The following is a 21,973-nucleotide window of genomic DNA, read 5'->3' as shown; positions in this document are numbered from 1 at the left end:
AGTAAATGATGCTGAGTGTGTAATCATGGGATGTGTGCGTGTCTGTAAGATGCATGAATTATGCGCAGGGCTTCTATAGTATGTCGTATTTAACATGGTGTGGGTAATATTAGCACGTGTGTGACAAATGCGTTTGGTTTTTTTTTTCAGCCAGGGTTTAAGTGTATATTTTGTGTCTGGTGTAGTGTGCAAGGTATGCGTGTTATTTGGATTGTGGGGTATGTGTGTGTGTGTGTGTGTGTGTGTGTGTGTGTGTGAAATTGAACTCCACGTGGGGTTGAGAACGACTCAAAACAGTGTTTGCAGTCTTCACATGTGGAGGTGGTGCACTGTGTGTGTGTCGTGCGTGCTGTGCTTAGTGTTCCACGGGATGCATACAAGTCTTTGGCAAGCAGAATGAAGGCTGGGTGTACCCTGGCAGGTCTGCACCCGGTGTAGGGGTTCAGACATGCAGTTCCTGTGTAGATGAATTGCATGGTGCTCTGCGCATGCTCCGAGAAGCCGCGCTCTCTTCCACGTATGGCGGTGTGATTCCTGTGTGGACAGAAGCCAGAGGGTGTTGTGTGCGGAGGTGTATCAGTGGCGGCTATGCAGTGTCCACTGTAGATGTTGCTTGTGTGGGGTGGGCGTTAGGCGGTGGCAGGAAGCCAAGGGCACGGCGGCCACTTCCGCAGTGAGAAGGAGGATGGGGGTCCCATTGCAAGACCTAGCCCGGGCCGGACTCGCACTTCCGGGCCCGCACTTCCGGACCCGCCTGCGGGGCATTCTGGGAAGCGGGGCCACGCCCACCGCGCAGGCCACGGGGAAGCGGCGGAGGCGGTTGCGCGCGCCGTTACCGGAGCAGTCTCGTCCCTCGCCTGCTGGGGGCTTCGCTTTGAAAGCCGCGTGGAGTTTATATCGTCCAACTCGCCGGGTCGTACCGAGCGCCATACCCCGCACGTGTGTTTTCTCCTTTAATCGTCACGGCCAGCCTCTGAGGGATCTTCTAATCCCCACCGCACAGGTGAGTTACCTCAAGCTCCAAGAAGGGAAGGAGCCATCCCGGCTCAGGCCCCTAACTCCCAAACTTGCCGCGAGAGAATTTATGACGAGAAAAAGGGCCACGGGATAATGAAGCTCCCGGAATAGCGTGCCTTTCCCCCGAAACCTGTCGAAAGATAGCAGAAATCCCTCCTCAGACCTTTCTGAATTTCTCGCTCTTGCTGGAAAGGGAGGGAATCATCGGTTAGTGCAATGAAAACGAAGTTTGAAGAATTGAGGTATTCGATAAGTTCGTATGGTATAATATGATACTTCCCAGAGGGTGTCCAATTAAATAATGAAGAAGGTAGTTGTCCAAAGTTATATTTAATACCCGTTGTGGAGTGAAGGATTAACATCAGTTTTTAAGTTCCACGTGGTCATTCTTCAGATGTGCTTCCGGTGGCGTCTTCCTCCTCATCCTTTATTCCTTCTCTTTCTTCTGCTATATTTTCCTGTGTATTTGATCTGTTAGGCTGAACATATGAAATTACCTTTTATGTAGATCAAAACTAGTTAAATGTTGGCAGTTTCATATGTTCAACCTAATGTATTTTAGAAAGCTTTTGGGGCGGCTGGGGGGAGGGGTGTGTCGTGCAGCATCTTAGTTCCCAGACCAGGGATCGAACCCACACTGCCTGCAGTGGAAGCAGGGTATCCTAACCACTGGACCACCAAGAAATTCTTGGAAAGCTTTTATATTTTGTGTTTCAGAAACCCTGAGATTTTCACTGATTGTAGGAGCTTATACTTAACGTATTATGGATAGAGGGGTGGCATATGGTGTGCTGGAGCTGGCTCTCCAGGTGATTGTTAAATATTCAAGGATTTTGCGAGAGAGTTGTTAAACCATTGGTAGCTTGAAATTGGCCATGGAGGGAATATTTACACCATGGAAATTGGCTTCCCTCCTTGCCCTCCTGGGATCCAGTTTCAGTTCAGTTCAGTTGCTCAGTCGTGCCCAACTCTTTGCAACCCCATGAATCGCAGCACGCCAGGCCTCCCTGTCTATCGCCAACTCCTGGAGTTCACTCAGACTCACGTCCATTGAGTCAGTGATGCCATCCAGCCATCTCATCCTCTGTCGTCCCCTTCTCCTCCTGCCCCCAATCCCTCCCAGCATCAGAGTCTTTTCCAGTGAGTCAACTCTTCGCATCAGGTGGCCGAAGTACTGGAGTTTCAGCTTTAGCATCATTCCTTCCAAAGAAATCCCAGGGCTGATCTCCTTCACAATGGACTGGTTGGATCTCCTTGCAGTCCAAGGGACTCTCAAGAGTCTTCTTCAGCACCACAGTTCAAAAGCATCAATTCTTCGGCGCTCAGCTTTCTTCACAGTCCCAACTCTCACATCCATACATGACCACAGGAAAAACCATAGCCTTGACTAGACGGACCTTTGTTGGCAAAGTAATGTCTCTGCTTTTGAATATGCTATCTAGGTTGGTCATAAATTTCCTTCCAAGGAGTAAGTGTCTTTTAATTTCATGGCTGCAGTCACCATCTGCAGTGATTTTGGAGCCCAAAAAAATAAAGTCTGACACTTTCCAGTTTCCCCATCTATTTCTCATGAAATGACAGGACTAGATGCCATGATCTTCGTTTTCTGAATGTTGAGTTTTAAGCCAACTTTTTCACTCTCCACTTGCACTTTCATCAAGAGGCTTTTTCCTCTTCACTTTCTGCCATAAGGGTGGTGTCATCTGCATATCTGAGGTTATTGATATTTCTCCTGGCAATCTTGATTCCAGCTTGTGCTTCTTCCAGCCCAGCGTTTCTCATGATGTACTCTGCATAGAAGTTAAATAAGCAGGGTGACAATATACAGCCTTGACGTACTCCTTTTCCTATTTGGAACCAGTCTGTTGTTCCATGTCCAGCTCTAACTGTTGCTTTCTGACCTGCATACAAATTTCTCAAGAGGCAGATCAGGTGGTCTAGTATTCCCATCTCTTTCAGAATTTTCCACAGTTTATTGTGATCCACACAGTTAAAGGTTTTGGCATAGTCAGTAAAGCAGAAATAGATGTTTTTCTGGAACTCTCTTGCTTTTTCCATGATCCAGCAGATGTTGGCAATTTGGTCTCTGGTTCCTCTTCCTTTTCTAAAACCAGCTTGAACATCAGGAAGTTCACGGTTCACGTATTGCTGAAGCCTGGCTTGGAGAATTTTGAGCATTACTTTACTGGCGTGTGAGATGAGTGCAATTGTGTGGTAGTGTGAGCATTCTTTGGCATTGCCTTTCTTTGGGATGAGAATGAAAACTGACCTTTTCCAGTCCTGTGGCCACTGCTGAGTTTTCCAAATTTGCTGGCATATTGAGTGCAGTGCTTTCACAGCATCATCTTTCAGGATTTGAAATAGCTCAACTGAAATTCCATCACCTCCACTAGCTTTGTTCATAGTGATGCTTTCTAAGGCCCACTTGACTTCACATTCCAGGATATCTGGCTCTAGGTGAGTGATCACACCATCGTGATTATCTGAGTCGTGAAGCTCTTTTTTGTACAGTTATCCTGTGTATTCTTGCCACCTCTTCTTAATATCTTCTGCTTCTGTTAGGTCCATACCATTTCTGTCCTTTTTTGAGCCCATCTTTGCATGAAATGTTTCCTTGGTATCTCTAATTTTCTTGAAGAAATCTCTAGTCTTTCCCATTCTGTTGTTTTCCTCTATTTCTTTGCATTGATCGCTGAGGAAGGCTTTCTTATCTCTCCTTGCTATTCTTTGGAACTCTGCATTCAGATGCTTCTATCTTTTCTTTTCTCCTTTGCTTTTCTCTTCTCTCCTTTTCGCAGCTATTTGTAAGGGCTCCCCAGAGAGCCATTTTGCTTTTTTGCATTTCTTTTCCATGGGGATGGTCTTGATCCCTGTCTCCTGTACAATGTCACGAACCTCAGTCCATAGTTCATCAGGCAGTCTTCTATCAGATCTAGGCCCTTAAATCTATTTCTCACTTCCACTGTATAATCATAAGGGATTTGATTTAGGTCATACCTGAATGGTCTAGTGGTCTAGTGGTTTTCCCTACTTTCTTCAATTTAAGTCTGAATTTGGCAATAAGGAGGAATTTGGCAATAAGCTGAGCCACGGTCAGCTCCCGGTCTTGTTTTTGTTGACTGTATAGAGCTTCTCCATCTTTGGCTGCAAAGAATATAATCAATCTGATTTCGGTGTTGACCATCTGGTGATGTCCATGTGTTTAGCAGAACTCTGTTGGTTGTTAGATTTATCTCAGGCCAAGTGAAATCAGTTCAGAACCACATAGATCCCCAAACAGAAACTGAGACTGAGGAAAGAGTAGAATGGATGCTTGGGGAGGCAACCAACAATTTCAGTGGTTGTGGGAGAAAACACTGAAAACTTGGGGATGTGCTGTCACAGTTCATAATTAATAATTCACTTTAGTTAGTGTTAAGCATTTATCAGCACTATTGAAGTACTTTATATGTGTTAACTCATTTGATCCCCACAGCAACCTTATGCCATAGATATCATTGCTATCCCTATTTTACAGATGGAGAAACTGAGGCTTAGAGAGGCTGAGTAACTTGGCTGAGGTTATACAGATAGTAAGTGGCAGAGTTTGGCTTTGACGTCAAGTTATCTTAACTCAAGAAAACATGCTTTTAACTACACTGTTTGTATTATATACGTTGTTATGCTGCAGTAATAACCTCCAAATTTCAGTGTTTTACAATAAAGATGGTTTATTCTTGCTCACATTTTTACATGTTGCCTATCAGATGTGATTCTGCTTCACACATCTTATTCTGGAACCAAGGCTGAAGGAGCAGCTCCTATCTTGGCCCCAGAGAAAAAAAACAATTCTAGCACCATGCAGTGATTCTTAAGATTCAAGTAATATGTGGCATACTTCTTGTCACATTCCATTGGTCAGAGCATATCACGTGGCCAAGCTTGACTCAGAAGGGCTGGGAAATAGAATCCCCCTCTCCCTAGGCACTGCAAGTCACATGGCAACCTTCTGGGTAGTGAATAACTGGGAACTGTTTTAGGTTAGGTTCCCAAAGCAGACCCTGAGTCAAGGATTAGAGTGCTCTATTAAGGAAGTGTTCCTAGGAGAATCCAGAAAAGGAGTGGAGGAGCAGGACAGGGAAGGAGGCAAAGCTAAGTAAGGGTATAATTTCAGGCCAAGTCCTGGGCTGAGCCTTATCCAAAGGGGGTTCTGGGTATAAATTATACCTCAGAGTTTATCCCAACTCAAGGCAGGAGAGCTGGACTTTCATATTTCCACAGCTGTGAGTCATCGGTTAAGGACTGCTCTAAGGGCACTTTTGCTTTCTGAATATGGATGAAGCAGTTCCAGTAGCCCTGGACCAGTCCTTCAAAAAGAATCACAGGTGCATGGCTCTTAGAAACAGTCACACAGAAGTCAGGAGAGGGAACAGAACCTGAAAAGAGATTTGAGGAAATGTGGACAGAGCACCAATAATTGACACTAAAGGAATAGTAATGCCATCTACCACACTGCCTCTATTTTAGACTGTTTTATTTTGGTATCAAAGGTATGACATTTTATTCTCCTGTAGTTAGTGGCATGTCTTTGATGTCAGAAAGAAGGACCACAGTTTTCTCCACTTGAAACAAAAGGTAATAGGGAATCATTACAGGTTTTTCAATAATCCTGTGTAGTACTTACTGAGCATGTGTGTCTCACACTGAAATTTCTCCAGAGTGAAGAAATCTGTGTATAATACTGTGGTGCAATTCTGTCAGTAACCCAGAGTTAGTGCAGCCTCCATAGGTTAAGGGTACAGTCCCTAATAAGACTGCCCTGTTCCACCTACACCAGCTGCAGGTTCAAGGGTTCCCAGGCCCTGCTTGCTTCTGACCTACTAATTCAGGAGTTCCCATGACCTTTTCAGGTAACTTGGGAAAGTACTAGGCTTTATGGTTTGTCACAAAGGATACATTAGTTTTGTTACAAAGGATTCAAGTCAAAATCAGCCAAATAAAGAGATATATAGGAGGAGGTCTGGGAGAGTCCTAAACATGAGCCTTCCAAGCCCCCTCCTTGAGGAATCTGGATGTGTCACCTTCACAGGACACTGATCTATTCATCCAGAAGACTCAACCAAACTTTGAGTGTCCAGAGTTTTATTGGGATTTCATTATATGTGCATGATTGACTGAATTCAGTCTCCAGCCACCCTCCTCTTCCTGGAGAAGTTGGGCTAATATCACATGACTCAAATCCCCAATCCTTTAATCACATTATTGGTCTTTCTGATGTAACCAACCCCCATCCTGAGTCACTCATTAACATAAATTCAGGTGTGATCTGAGAGCCCCACCATGGTTAACAGAGACATCCTATCTCTCAGGAAAATCAGGAAGGGTTCAGAAGCTCCCTTCCCAGAACCTAGGACAAAGACCAGATAAATTCTTTATTATGCAGCATGTATCATCAGATTGGAGAACAATATTTAACTGAGCAGAATTTTTGTAATTCCACAGGTAAACATAAATGTAAAAGCAAATACAGTACGCCAAAGACAAAAAATCCTATCCTAAATGCAACCAGGAAAGTGAAGCAGATGACCTAAAAAGGAACTGTAGAGTAACAGCAGACTTATCTTGCACAGCAGTAAAGGCTAGGAGATAATGGAGTATTCCAAGAGAATTATAAGGTAGATTGCTCTTATTGAAAGATAAAGCATAAAATAATTATAGGATACTGTAGTGATATTTATCTGACATCCCAGAAGAAAGTTAATCTGTTACTGAAGTTATCCGCTTAAAAACCAAAACATTTTAATGATTTCTGATATAAATCATTCTAAAGTATATCTCCCCATCCCCCTCCCTTCTTAACTGGTGAGTTCAGCATTCGTGTGCTTTTTAGGTAGTGAGACTCTAGGGGTTGCTGAGGTCTTCTAAGCTGTTTGCACCAATATTAAATGTTTCCACATGCTGTATTTTATACTTCTTTCTGCTTATAATCCTGTCTCACTGCAGCAGCAGTTTTATTCAAACTCTTAATCTGTTGTTGATTTAATGTGCATTTGTCTGAATATGGGTCACAGGCTTTCTCCATCCTCCTAATATATATAGCTCATTAGCTATATCTGACATTTTATTTTCTGAAAATGAGCACCATGGTACAGTACATCTAGCACGTTCTTCTTACTGTGTAATGTAGGCTTTCCCCTCTTGAATCTGAGTGTGTCCATGGTGCTATGTAACTTCCAAGGTTATAAAAAGATGATATAGCTACCACCTCTCGGAATGCTGCTCTTGGAACCTAATCACTATGCCACGAGGATGGGGAGAAACCTCAGGGAAAGGCCCCATGTAGGTGTCTGATAGAACCCCAGCTGAGACTCCATTCAGCAGCCAGCACTAATCTCCAGCCTTATGGATAAATGAGTGAGTGAGCGAATGACCTTTCCGGTGAGTCCAGCCCTAGCCTTCAAGCCACCCTAGTTGAGACCAGGTGGAGCAGAAACAAGCTGTCCCCACCGATCCTGCAAATAATCCAAATTATGAATTTAATAAGCCAAAGAGTGATGGTTTTAAGCTCTAAGTTTGGGATGGTATCATTCACAGCAATATATAACTGGAAAACAGTGTGACTACTTTTTACTCACAGCTTAAAAGTTGTTCCATGTGGCTTGGTTGGAGCCACCTGGGAACTCTTAACCCAGAGGTGTCCTTTGCCAATTTTAAGGAAGTTAAACCTTGTAAATTATTTTAAGTTTGTTCCTGCTCTAAATAAAACTTCTTTGGTTTCAAGGAAGGAAAAAAAGAACCCATTCAATTTACTTGAGGAAAGGGGAATTTAATGAAGGGACACAGGGGCTTATAGGAACCCAAGAACAGAAACTGCTATACAGCATGGAAACTGCAGCTGTTTTTACATATGTAACAGATACGTATACATAATATATAAACAAATATAGATTTTATATATGCAGACATATGTATGTTTGTAACTTCTACCACTCTGCACATGTACTATATTATATTCTTTTCTCATTATATATTCTCATTTCAGAAGTGGTTCATCATAACCTTTCCCCACTTTGTAGTCCCCTTTCTAATCTCAATCTTTATAATTCAAGTGCTGTTACTGATTCAGTGCCCAGTTTCCATTTCTTGAAAAAACATCTGATTAAAACAGTTCCTCTTTGCTAAGTAAGGTCCCACAAAGGACAAGCGTCTGGGCTAATTACACCTGAACTAACTTTGGTCAGGTGTCCATCTCAGGGAAGACAGCTGCAGTTTTGAGGTAAGGAGTCCCCCAGAAAGAGTGGGTGGGCATGTAGTGACTGACCTCTCTAGAGCAGCTCCTCATTAAGGCTGTTAACCTGGCCAGAAAATGAAGTCTGAGATGGGATAAACATGACCAGATGAGAATAGCACATAATCAGGAACTGGCAGCTCAGAGGAGGATCAAGAAGAGAGAGGATGAAGAATAATTATGTCTGGCAGCAAATGGTGAGACCTGCAGGCCCTGATAACATCTGCAGGTGTCATTTCACCCTAGATGGGTCCATGGTGTCCTACATAGAGACCCCAGAGTATAATAGACACAGTTCAAGTTCTAGGTCAACTAATATAAAGGCTGTGAGAACTCAGGCAAATTACCATCTTTGAGCCTTGATTTCTTTCATCTGTAAAATGGGAAGAATAGCATCACCTTGCTGGGCAAGGGTGGGAATTACCTAACTCGTGCCACAGCCACTCAGTAAGTGTGAACTCCCTTTCTTCCTCCACTTGGAAGTCAGAGCTCCCCCTTCCAGGTTGTGAAGTGTGCTAGGACAAAGATCCTGTGGCTAGAGGTCAAAGGTTTTCTCACTCCAGTTACTCACAGCCTCAAAGGAGCTCCCTGCCTCAGGGCTTCACACCTTGCAAAGGTAAAACAAGCCTTTATGGGTCCAGAGCTACCCTGATAGGGCCACCGAGTACACCTTTTCTAAAAATCACCAGATTTCTGGAAATCTAAAGAACAGAAAGACTATAGATGGTTTGGAGACATAACCAATAGATGTGCACTTTAGAAATCAGTGAATAGAAAATGCACAGCGAAATAGCATTGAAGCTCTTGGATAGGCCCCTCTCATTTTAAGAGTATAGAGAAATTATTAAACTATCAGGCAGATCTCAGTTCCCTGAAGACTCTCGCTCTCCTCAGGTGGTTCAACACTACAATGGCAATTACTGAACTATGTGTGTTGCTCATCGAATACCAGAACAGAGGCATGGAGCCTGAGGGGAGCAGCTCTGGGTCAGGAGTTCCAGGTCTGAGGTCCATTCCCAGCCTTGCTGCTGCCTAGCACTGTGTCCTTGGGCAAGTCACTTGCCCTCTCTTATCCTGGATCTCCACACATGTAAAATAGGATGATTGGACCAGTTTCGAAGAGGCCTCAAACTCAAGTAGGAAAGGAGTATCTTAGTGATTAAAAAGAACCCTCAGAATTACCCAAAGTGAAAGTGAACTCACTTAGTCGTGTCCAACTCTTCGCGACCCCATGGACTGCAGCCCACCAGGCTCCTCCATCCATAGGATTTGCCAGGCAAGAATACTGGAGTGGGGTGCCATTGCCTTCTCTGAAACATTAGTTCAAATCCTGTCTTCCACTATTAGCAGTGTGACCCTGAGTAAGTTGTTTAACCTCTATACACAAGTTTGCTTATCTGTAAACTGGGGATAGTTACAGTATAAGATTGTTCTGAAGATCAAAGAAGATAAACCATGAAGATAAACCATGAGAGCGTGCAGCACACCACCTTGTACATAGTAAGTTCTTGATGAATGTTAGATATTGTTGTTAGTGATGGGAATTTTAAAATATATTTTTGAAAGCATAGCTCTCTTAATCATGTTGACCCCTGGGACTCCTCAGGCCAGACTCAATAGATTTCTGGAGTGTCAAAAGAGGAACAGATACAAATTTGTACAAAAAAGTCATTGCACTCCTTCAATTAACAAGTTTCCCTTTTTTTATGATGGTGGGGACCTCCTTGTAAGACAGTGATCTTGAAAGCCAGGTTATGGGGAGAAAGAAATGATTTTATAAATGTTTTAAGCTCCCACTCCTTTATGTCAGCCTGGAGGACTTGATCATTAAGGAGGTTACTTAATCCAGGCTACAGAGAACTTAGTATATGGCACAGAGCAGTATTTCTGTAATTTCTCGAGAGAGAGAACAAGACTCAGATTCCTGGGTCACTTACCAAATTGATGGCTAGGAATCTCCAAAGGTAGGAGCCTCTGAAGGGATGTTTATTTAAGCCAGTGCCCAGTTACACTTGTCCAAGAGGTTTAGGAAACCTTGGCAGAGAGGATAGATTACAAGACTGAGAACTGACCCTTCCCCAAAGTACATGGGGGGAGGAGAAGGGAGAAGTGGTCATTTTAATGAGGTAACTGAATATTTATGTTAAGTGCAGTTGAAATGGAGGGAGACCAAGATGCCTAATGGACAAGTTGTCCCCTTCCTTCTTAGTTCCCGCTCCATGAGATGTGGACTCATGAGACAAATGAGGGGAAGAAAAACAATGTCTTTGTACATCTGAGTGTTCTGAGTGTCCTGTGAATGAATTGCTGCTCTCAGTGATGTCACAACATTGTCATCAAAACATCACACCATCGTTATCAAAAAGTCTTCATCTTAGAGTCTCTTCAGCTTTGAAACCCAGCTTTTATGGGTCTGAGGTCACCCTGGGGCTAAACCAGGTTCAGATCAGATCAGTCGCTCAGTCGTGTCCGACTCTTTGCGACCCCATGAATCGCAGCATGCCAGGCCTCCCTGTCCATCACCAACTCCCGGAGTTCACTCAAACTCACGTCCATTGAATCGGTGATGCCATCCAGCCATCTCATCCTCTGTCGTCCCCTTCTCCTCCCCTGCCCCCAATCCCTCCCAGCATCAGAGTCTTTTCCAATGAGTCAACTCTTCGCATGAGGTGGCCAAAGTATTGGAGTTTCAGCTTTAGCATCATTCCTTCCAAAGAAATCCCAGGGCTGATCTCCTTCACAATGGACTGGTTGGATCTCCTTGCAGTCCAGGGGACTCTCAAGAGTTCTCCAACACCACAGTTCAAAAGCATCAATTCTTCGGCACTTAGCCTTCTTCACAGTCCAACTCTCACATCCATACATGACCACAGGAAAAACCATAGCCTTGACTAGACGGACCTTTGTTGGCAAAGTAACGTCTCTGCTTTTGAATATGCTATCTAGGTTGGTCATAACTTTCCTTCCAAGGAGTAAGTGTCTTTTAATTTCATGGCTGCAGTCACCATCTGCAGTGATTTTGGAGCCCAGAAAAATAAAGTCTGACACTGTTTCCCCATCTGTTTCCCATGAAGTGATGGGATCAGATGTCATGATCTTCGTTTTCTGAATGTTTAGCTTTAAGCCAACTTTTTCACTCTCTACTTTCACTTTCATCAAGAGGCTTTTGAGTTCCTCTTCACTTTCTGCCATAAGGGTGGTGTCATCTGCATATCTGAGGTTATTGATATTTCTCCTGGCAATCTTGATTCCAGCTTGTGTAAACCAGGTTAGGGCCACTTTAGGTCTGAGAAGTTGCCCTTTGCCTTCAGGGCAAGAACCAGAACATGCTCTTCTGGTCTTGCTGGGAAACAGTTCGGGAGCAAGAGGCTGGGAATTAAATCTTCCTGGAGGAATCACGTAGCCAACCAATTAAAGGGTGGGTCCACACAGATGGTTAGAACAGGTCAGTGTGCTTCCCTGGCCTTGGCATTCTGGTTTTCTCCAGTGGTCACACTTCTGGGCCAGGGGTTCATGTCCCTGGGGCTCTGTCCTCTTTCTGAGAGGGATTTCCATCTTTTTTCTGGTCACTTCTTGCTCTTCCCTAGTACAGATGAAGAACTCTGAAATTTTGAACATCTAATGCCTTTGGTTATTGTAGAAATAATAAAAATAAACTCAGATTTGAACCATTATTTACACTGTTTTTAAAATTGTAGTAAAGAACATATAAAATCATTTAACCATTTAAAGTATGCAACTCAATGGCATGTAGTACACTCAACAATATTGTGCAACCAACACCACTCTCTAGTTCCTGAGTTTCCTCACCTCAAAAGAAACCTTGTACCTATTAAGTAGTCACTGTCCGTTTGTTCCTGACCCCCAGCTACCAGCAGCCACTAATCTGCCTTCTGTCTTTGTGGATTTGCCTGTTCTGGATATTTCATGTAAGTGGAAGCATATGATATGTGGCCTCTGGCTTCTTTCACTTAGCATAAAGATTAAATAGTATTCCATTGTATTTGATATAGTACATGTTGTGTATCAATCAGCTGGATATCATATATACATTTAAAGTGATTTTTTAAAAATTATTTATTTTTGGCTGCACTAGGTCTTCATTACAGTTCAGGGACTTCTCATTGTGATGGCTTCTCGTTGCTGATCATGGGCTCTAGGGCACGTGGGCTCAGTCGTTGTGGCGCATGGGCTTAGTTGCCCTGCAACATGTGGGACCTTCCCAGACCAGGGATCAAACCTGTGTCACCCGCACTGGCAGGTGGGTTCTTGAGCACTGGCCCAGCAGGGAAGTCCTGAAGTGCCTTTTATGTACACCGTATCACCTGATCCTCACCAAAACTGGGAGGTGCTCAGGGCAAATATTGTTCATTATTACTGAGATTTCCCCATTTTACAGATAAGACTGAGGCTCATAAAGGTGGAGTTACTTGTCCAAGGTCTCATAGGTGCTTAATAGCAGAATCAGAACCCAGGTCTCTGAGTTAGGATGACCAAAACCTTTCTTGAGCTGTTTGCTTTGTAGTACTAAACAGTGTCCTTCCTCCGAGATCATGAGTGAACATGTGCTCATCATGGCAAGACAAGTGAGGACCAGTGAGAATTGAACCCTTCAGTTCAGTCGCTCAGGCGTGTCCAACTCTTTGCAACCCCATGGACTGCAGCACACCAGGCCTCCCTGTCCATCACCAACTCCGGGGGTTTATTCAAACTCATGTCCCTTGAGTCGGTGATGCCATCCAACCATCTCATCCTCTGTCGGCCCCTTCTCCCACCTTCAATCTTTCCCAGCATCAGGGTCTTTTCAAATGAGTCAGTTCTTTGCATCAAGTGGCCAAAGGATTGGAGCTTCAGCTTCAGCATCAGTCCTTCCAGTGAATATTCAGGACACATTTCCTTTAGAATGGACTGGTTGGACCTCCTGGCAGTCCAAGGGACTCTCAAGAGTCTTCTCCAGCACCACAGTTCAAAACCATCAATTCTTTGGTGCTCAGCTTTCTTTATAGTACAACTGACATCCATACATGACTACTGGAAAAACCATAGTTTTGACTAATAATCATAGCTAATAACCACAGCTTTGATAATCAGCCCCAGGGTTTGGTATAAAGGTGGGAGAGCTACAGGAGAGACCATGCATGCTTCAGCCAGCAAGGAGAGAGTGGGGCTCTGAGTCCTGGAGTGGAGGTGTTTTGATGGATGAATCTTACACTCCCTGCTTGCACAGGCCTAATTTTGTCCATTGACAAAGTTGATCACTGCCTACAAGGCCTGATCTTACAAGGCTTTTCTGCTCAGACCTCCTTAAGAATTCTCCTTCCATCTCTGCATGAAGCATACATACTTTCCTAGAATACTTTACTCTCCAGCAGCAAACCTAGCAGTCAGGGCTTCATAAATGTTTGCCAGCTAAGTCAGTTCAAGGACTTAAGGTCTCTGATGTTTCGCCCTTTTTCCTCAGCAATGTGTCACCAGTAGCAGTCTTCAGTGCAAATGAGCAGGACTTCGGGGAGTAGAATCCCACTCTGCTGCAGTGAGAGTTTTATTCCCGCTAATAAAATAAAACCAATAATGGAATGTTTGGAAAGCTGAACAAAGCAACAAAAATGATCTATAACCTTACTACCCCAACACAACTGTTATTCTGAATAATTCTCTTTGCCTAGCTTTCCTTCCTTTCTACCTTCCTTCCATCCATCCATCATGAAAGTAATACAAAATACTGTAATATTTTAAACATTACCTAATATCTCACACCCAGAGAAAACCACTGTTAACATTTTGCCCACTTTCTTTTTTTTAAGATTTATTCATGTATTTATTTGGCTGCACTTGGTCTTAATTGCAGCCTGCAGTATCTTTGGTTGCATTATTTGGACTCTTAGTTGCTGTGTTTGGATCTAGTTCCCTAACCAGGGATTGAACCCAGGCCCCCTGCATTGAGAGTGTGGAATCTTAGTCACTGGGCCATCAGGGAAGTCCCAGAAAGAGACACTGTAAAAAAAAAAATACATTTCAACTGCACTACATGGCATGTGGGATCTTAGTTCCCCAACCAGGGATCCAGTCCCCACAGCCTGCATTGGCAAAGCAGTCTTAACCCCTGGATCACCAGGGAAATCCCTTCCTCCAGTTTCTTTCAATGCCTTTTTTTCATAATTGCAGCTATACTGAATATTCCATTCTGTTAGTATATATGTTGTTTTTGTTACTAATTTTTTTCTAATAAATATGTTTATTTACAGAAATTTATGGAAAAAATTAGCAAATAAAAAGGAAATAAAAATTACCCAGAATGTCCATTCTACATGTGGAAATTTTAACATGCATTTTTAAAAAAGATTTATTTGTTTTTGCTTGTTTGTTTTTGGCTGTTCTTGGTCTTCGTTGCTGTATGTGGACTTTCTCTAGTTGCAGCGAACAGGGGCTGTTCTTCACCGCAGTACTCGGGCCTCTCGTGGTGGTGGCTTCTCTTATTGCAGAGCACAGGCTCTAGGTGCGTGGGCTTGCAGTCGTTGCAGCTTAGGGGCTCAGTAGTTGTGGCACATGGGCCTAGCTGCTCCACGGCTTGTGGGATCTTCTGGACCAGGGATCGAACCCATGTCCCTTGCATTGGCAGGTGAATCTGTAACCAGTAGATCACCCCGGAAACCCTAACATGCATTTTTTTTTACATAGTTGTGATCCTACTGAATACAGTTTTTTCTTTTTTCCCCACCTATCTTAATCTCATTTCCACATGTTGCTCCATAAACTTCATTTTTGTCTTTTTAATATGTAACACATTTATATAGTACAGTATTAAGAAAATTAGGATACTGTGGAAAGGTTTTTTTCCCCACTTATTTTTCATTTGCCTATTTTTCCGCCCACAGCACCACTGTTACCTGTTCGTTGTGGCCCCTCCTCCTGAAGCACCCTTATGTGCATATGTAAAATACATTATACTTAAATATATTCTTTCCCCATCTTTCCATTTTTTACATAAAAAATAATGAACTATGCACACTCACTTTCTAAAACTCAACAGTATATCTTAGAGTTTTTCCTGTTTATATTCAAACAGAGCTTCCTCGTTTTTTTTATATACCACATAGGATTCCACTTTATGTAGGGTAGCATAATGTATCAAACTAGGTCCCATGAGGGGAGAGGCAAGATAGGGGTATAAGTGCAAACTACTATTTATAATGTAAATACGCTACAGGTATGTATAGTAAAACAGAATATAACCAATATTTTATAACTATAGATGGAATATAACCTTTAAAAATTGTGAGCTACCGTGTTGTACACCTGAAACTTGCATAATATTGTATATCATCTATACCTCAGTTTTTAAAAAAATGTTTTTTAGAAATTGGCCCCCATCAGTGAATATTCAGGTTATTTTCCTCTTTTTGTGCGCAGTGCAGCTATGGCTCGGGGTCCCAAGAAGCACCTGAAGCGTGTAGCAGCTCCAAAGCACTGGATGCTGGATAAGCTGACCGGCGTGTTTGCCCCTCGTCCATCTACTGGTCCCCACAAGCTGAGGGAATGTCTCCCTCTAATCATTTTCCTAAGAAACCGACTTAAGTATGCCCTAACAGGAGATGAAGTGAAGAAGATTTGCATGCAGCGTTTCATTAAGATCGATGGCAAAGTCCGCACCGATGTAACCTACCCTGCTGGTTTTATGGATGTCATCAGCATTGATAAGATTGGAGAGAATTTTCGTTTGATCTATGACACCAAGGGTCGCTTTGCTGTTCATCGTATTACACCTGAGGAGGCCAAGTATAAGTTGTGCAAAGTGAGAAAGATCTTCGTGGGAACAAAAGGAATCCCTCATCTGGTAACCCATGATGCTCGCACCATCCGTTACCCTGATCCCCTCATCAAGGTGAATGACACCATTCAGATTGATCTGGAGACCGGCAAGATTACTGATTTCATCAAGTTCGACACTGGTAACCTGTGCATGGTGACTGGTGGTGCTAACCTGGGAAGAATTGGCGTGATTACCAACCGGGAGAGACATCCAGGTTCTTTTGATGTAGTTCATGTGAAAGATGCCAATGGCAACAGCTTTGCCACCCGGCTTTCCAACATTTTCGTTATTGGCAAAGGCAACAAGCCATGGATCTCTCTTCCCCGTGGAAAGGGTATTCGCCTTACCATTGCTGAGGAGAGAGACAAGAGGCTGGCAGCCAAACAGAGCAGTGGATAAAATGATCTTTATGTAACATGATTGGAAAAGTCTTTGTACTTAGTTAAAGATAATAGCACATAAAAAAATAAAGTTGTTTCCAGTCTGCTGCCAACAATACTACTGTGACTAACACTGTGTGTGTGTCATTTCACATGTGTGAGCCTCTGTCTGTGGAATAAGCTCCTAGAAGTGGAATTGCTGGGTCAAAAAGTAAATGCATTTTTAATTGTGATAAGGCCAAATTGTACTCTGTAGGTTAGCAGCACCAGCATGTGATTTAACCCAGTGTCTAGCCTTAGTTACTTTCTCCATCTTCTGTTGTCCCTATAACAGAGTTAGGACCAGCTTCAGGGATAAAGCTGTTTTCCTTTCTGGCCACTCATACATTATCTGTAATATATTGAAGGCTACTGGATGACAGACACTTGCTGTGTGTTGAGAGACAAATATGTATAAGACACAGGTGCTGTCCTTGGGAGCTGATCTCAGAGCTAGTGGGGGCTGGGAAGGGAGCACGGAGGAAGGGATGTGTAAGAAGAGCCCACCAGGCCCTCAGCCTCTGAAGGGGAGGAGCTGGGTGTGGTTTTGCTCTCCTTATCCTGGCACCTAGCAGAGCAGATGGTAGGCAGCCAGTATTCAATATACATTGAGGGAATAAACGATTAAATAACAGTGTCTGGTGTGGGGGAAAGGGGAAGGGTGCTGGAGCAAGGGTGTTGGTCAGGCAGGCTTCACGGAGAACAGCATTTGAGGGCCTCTTTGAGAATTTCAGCAAGTCAAATTCTAGGCCAGAGAAGCTAAATATTTGTTGGCTTCCTGACTCAAAGACCAGTTGGGCAGGAAGAGTAGAGTGTCAGGAAGGATCTGGAGACAGATCTGAGTGGATGGGGTTTGGGGGTCCCTCTGCTAAGTGCTGGACGATATCTTCAAAATAAGGCAGAGAGTCTTTGAGTTAAGACAAAGGGGGAGAGGCTAGAGAAGACTGCCGAGGAAAAGCCCCCCATTTCCCCACTCCGGTGCAGAGTGCAGCTCCTGTGGGGGGCAATGACCATTCTCCTTACCTTGTCCCAGACCCTGGTACGCCCCGGACAGTCCAGATTCTGCACCCTGCTGGTGCAGGCTGCACAAAAGATGCCCACCCCTTCCCCATCAACCAGATTGCAAATCCCAGAAACTGGTCTGATGGCTTGGGAGCTCTGCCTGTGTCCCCAGGAACACAGATCCCTGATTCTTTGTGGGGAGCAAAGCAGTATGATTTTAGCTTCTCTAGTTCATTTTCTAGAACTTTAGAACATTTTAAGGATCTGACTCCTACAGAAAATCAAATGCCAGCCCATCCCCCACCAGCCCACCTATTTTACAAGTGAGGTCACTCAGAAACAGCACTAGGTCCTGACTCTATCCAGTGCTCTGTTCTGAACCAGGGTATGGTGGTCAGGATGGTGACACACAGAGCTCTGAGGCTGGAGAGGGGAGCCCAGGGCAGGAGCAGGAAGCAGGGTAGTGGGTCAGCTACCTACACCTGTTCCAGTTGCTGCGTTACAAACCCTCTGGGAATTCCAGATAATACACTCATGTCTAAGCTCCCTGCTTGGAAGCAGGTTTGCAGCATGGGTTTCAGACAGTCCTTGGCCCAGGAAAGATAGGTGTGTCAAAAGATAGGTGTGTCACTGAGAGAAGTGGCCTGGCTAAGGGAGGTGGATGCTGGAACGCCAGGTTCAGGAAACCATCTCGGGTAGAGCTGTTCCACCCCTGCTCTCCCAGGGGCCCAGGACGGCTTCTAATAGTGACTCAGAGCCTGCAGGCAGTGTCCCTGGGAGCCTAGCCAGAGCAGAGTGGCGGCTGGCCTCTAATTCCTAGACAAAGGATGGGAGGCTCCTCCTCCTGACTTCTTGGGACCTTGGCTGCTCTCGGGAAGCTGCTTTGAGAATACACCAGAACTTGATTTTCTCTTCATAAAATCCACAAGGGAGTATACTTTGGGATTTAGCCTCTGAAATGCTTTTCTGGGTACACTTTCAACTCTGGCCCACTCAAGCCAGGGATTCTTGAGGAGTGGGGGGCAAGCACATTCCTTTCTCCTGCAGTGGAAGAGGAAGGAAACAATGCACCTACTTAGAGCAGACAGACCTGAATGAAATGATGAAATAACAAAATGATGAAATCAAAGAACTGTCTATTACATCATTGAGTGGTTACCTTCAGGTTTCTTGGCTCCTGGTAGTCCTGAGAGAACCCCGTGAGGGGTTTTTTAAGTCCTCTTACAGATGGGGAAACGGGCCCAGTGAAGTCATGTCACTTACTCTAGGACACAGGAAAGTACCCAAGGCCAGGACTCCGTGACTGCTGGCCCAGACAGTGACTCCTCCCACTCAGGTCCTTGCCGCTACACCACCCCAGGCCTCCCCTGAACAGCTGATTGGCTTTCCAGTCATAAACTCACTCAAAGAGAAACTGAACAATACTGGTTGAGGGCCATGTTTTTGCAGATTTAGGGGATTGTGATTCATATTAAGAAATGCATTTTTACACCACGATGCAGTAACCAGACACAAATATAATTCACAACACTTTGAATAGTTGGTAATTATTTTCTACTTACAAATATGTAAAAACAAATGCAAGTTTCATAAAATAATGCTTCCTCCTCCTGCCTGTGATGCAGTCTGGCATTTTCTAATCCTTTTGCTATTCCATGTCAGCCTTTTTTGAAAAGTGCTCATGTGATTCACTAAATTAATTCCATGACTTGAAGTTAGAGAAGCACTCATGGATGGCAGCTGGGTCCCCCCACCCTTGTCTACAAGCGGGAAGTGGACAGTGAGGCAAGAGATCAGACTTTGTACACTTTGTGCCTGGCATTGAACTGTGTCCTCTGGGGACAGGAAGAGATACACCCACGGGATCCCTCCCTTCAGTCATTTATAAACAGAGGAAACAAGACTTGCCACGTGTAAAGCAGAGCTGAAACAAATTAAAGGCAGAAAGAATCAGGGCCTCTTAAGGACTATATTAATCTGCTCAGAGGTGCTGTAACAAATTATCACAGACAGGGTGGCTCGAACAAATTTACTTCATCACACTCCTGAGGGCAGGAAGTCTAAGATCAGGATGCCAGAAGACTTGATTTCTCCTGAGGCCTCTCTCCTTGGCTTGCAGAGGGCTGTCTTCTTGCCACCTCTTCACATGGTCCTGCCTCTGCAGATACACCCCCGGTGTCTGTGTGTCCCAGTCTCTTCCTATGAAGATACCAATTCGATTGGACGCTAAGGTACTGGGGGATAGGGCTTCAGCATATGAATTTGGAGCAGGGGCTGTTCAGTCCATAAGGACCTACGTGCACAGCACATTAGCTGATGGATCTTCACCCCGGGCTGGGCACTAGAGGCCTTATTCCTGTTTTGAAGACATGGAGGCTAGTCCTGGGAGTGGTTGGCAATGGCTTACGATCCTCCAGCTGACAATGGCACAGCATTTGTGTTCATGCTCTACCCTCTCACATATCCTAGACTTTCGGACTTCAGTGGGAGAAGATGGCACTGGGCGGAGTTTTAAAAAGCTGTCCTGCAGGCAGATGGGAGACGAGTGAGAGCAGAGGAGAAGGAGTCAGTGCCTCGGCAGGACCTCATAGCTTTGTCCAGATGGGAGGAAGAGGAGAGAGTTTCAGACAAGGACAGTGAGAACTGGAAGGTCCTCCTGAGAACTCAGTCTGCACTTCCCATTTCATCGGTGAGGAAACAGACTGGGAAAGGAGGGAGTGACGCAATGCTTTCCTCCTTGTGTATCTTCACGTGAAAGTCTTCTCCCTCTACTCAAGGCCAAACAACATTGTCAGTTTCTCTGTTCTCCGCATAGGGCCCAATATGCCCTTCAGAATAGAGGTTCGGGTGTTAGCTACGAAACACGGAGGAAAAGAAACAGTGGTAAGGGGGTCTCAGCTTTATGCCCCTGACCCCCAGTGGTGGTGTGTAAAGGTATGCTAAGTCGCTTCAGTCATGTCCAACTCTGTGTGACCCCACAGACGGCAGCCCACCAGGCTCCACCAATCCCTGGGATCCTCCAGGCAAGAATACTGGAGTGGGTTGCCATTTCCTTCTCCAGTGTATGAAAGTGAAAAGTGAAAGGGAAGTCGCTCAGTCGTGTCCAACTCCTAGCGACCCTGTGGACTGCAGCCTACCAGGCTCCTCGGTCCATGGGATTTTCCAGGCAAGAGTGCTGGAGTGGGGTGCCATTGCCTTCTCCGGTGTAAAGGTATACACTACATCAAAGGAAAAAGCAAGCAAATTGCTAATCACACACACTCCTAGAGCATGAGGATGTGTATTATATATACACACATACCTGCCCCTAACAACACACACAATTTTTCCCCTTTTTAGACTTTTCACTAGAGAGACATCCTTCAGCCAACAATGACTCAGCATCAGAGGGTCTTTTCCCTCTCCAGGCTCCTCTTTCCTCTTCTTCCTGCCTCCACTGGAATTCTCCATGTTCTTCCATGCATCTTTAAATGAGGATTTTGCTAGACAAACCTCTTTCTTTGACCACTTCTCAAGTGTTATTTTTCTAAAATATTTGCCCAAACAACCCAATCAAAAAAAAAAAAAAAGGTGTGGAAAACCTAAATAGACATTTCTCCAAAGAAGACATGCAGATGGTCAACAAACAGATGATCCAGCAATTCCACTCCTGGGCATATACCTAAAAAAAAAACATAATTCCAAAAGATACACCCACCCAGTGTTCACTGCAGCACTATTTACAATAGCCAGGACATGGAAGCAACCTAAATGTCCATCAGCAGAGGAATGGATAAAGATTTGGTGTGTACATAAAATAGAATATTACAACAGACTGGTTCCAAATAGTAAAAGGAGTATGTCAAGGCTGTATTGTCACCCTGCTTATTTAACTTATATGCAGAGTACTTCATGAGAAATGCTGGGCTGGAAGAAGCACAAGCTGGAATCAAGATTGCCGGGAGAAATATCAATAACCTCAGATATGCAGATGACACCACCCTTATGGCAGAAAGTAAAGAGGAACTAAAGAGCCTCTTGATGAAAGTGAAAGAGGAGAGTGAAAAAGTTGGCTTAAAGCTCAACATTCAGAAAACGAAGATCATGGCATCCGGTCCCATCACTTCATGGGAAATAGATGGGGAAACAGTGGAAACAGTGTCAGACTTTATTTTGGGGGGCTCCAAAATCACTGCAGATGGTGACTGCAGCCATGAAATTAAAAGACGCTTACTCCTTGGAAGGAAAGTTATGACCAACCTAGATAGCATATTCAAAAGCAGAGACATTACTTTGCCAATAAAGGTCCGTCTAGTCAAGGCTATGGTTTTTCCTGTGGTCATGTATGGATGTGACAATTGGACTGTGAAGAAAGCTGAGCGCTGAAGAATTGATGCTTTTGAACTGTGGTGTTGGAGAAGACTCTTGAGAGTCCCCTGGACTGCAAGGAGATCCAACCAGTCCATTGTGAAGGAGATC

At 44.2% G+C, this 21,973-nt stretch overlaps 1 protein-coding gene across 2 annotated transcripts; it reads left to right on the top strand.

Annotated features, from left to right (window-relative positions):
* The first annotated feature begins 790 nt into the window (after positions 1–790).
* On the top strand, positions 791–16,592 carry RPS4Y1 (ribosomal protein S4, Y-linked 1). Of its 2 annotated transcripts, none has more exons than XM_005223309.4 (2): positions 791–1,003; positions 15,700–16,592. In XM_005223309.4, exon 2 carries the CDS (start codon positions 15,702–15,704, stop codon positions 16,491–16,493), a length of 792 nt encoding a protein of 263 aa, XP_005223366.1. In that variant the 5' UTR covers positions 791–1,003; positions 15,700–15,701; the 3' UTR covers positions 16,494–16,592. The 2 variants fall into 2 exon arrangements, with proteins under 2 accessions (XP_005223366.1, NP_001075891.1); NM_001082422.2 differs by having other exon boundaries at positions 839–1,003; positions 15,695–16,592.
* The last annotated feature ends 5,381 nt before the right edge of the window (positions 16,593–21,973 follow it).

The sequence above is a fragment of the Bos taurus genome, chromosome 23 (genome assembly GCF_002263795.3).
Source record: "Bos taurus isolate L1 Dominette 01449 registration number 42190680 breed Hereford chromosome 23, ARS-UCD2.0, whole genome shotgun sequence".
Classification (NCBI taxonomy): Eukaryota; Metazoa; Chordata; class Mammalia; order Artiodactyla; family Bovidae; genus Bos; species Bos taurus.
Note: the sequence above shows the minus strand (reverse complement) of the source record. Positions and strands in the feature narration are given on the sequence as shown.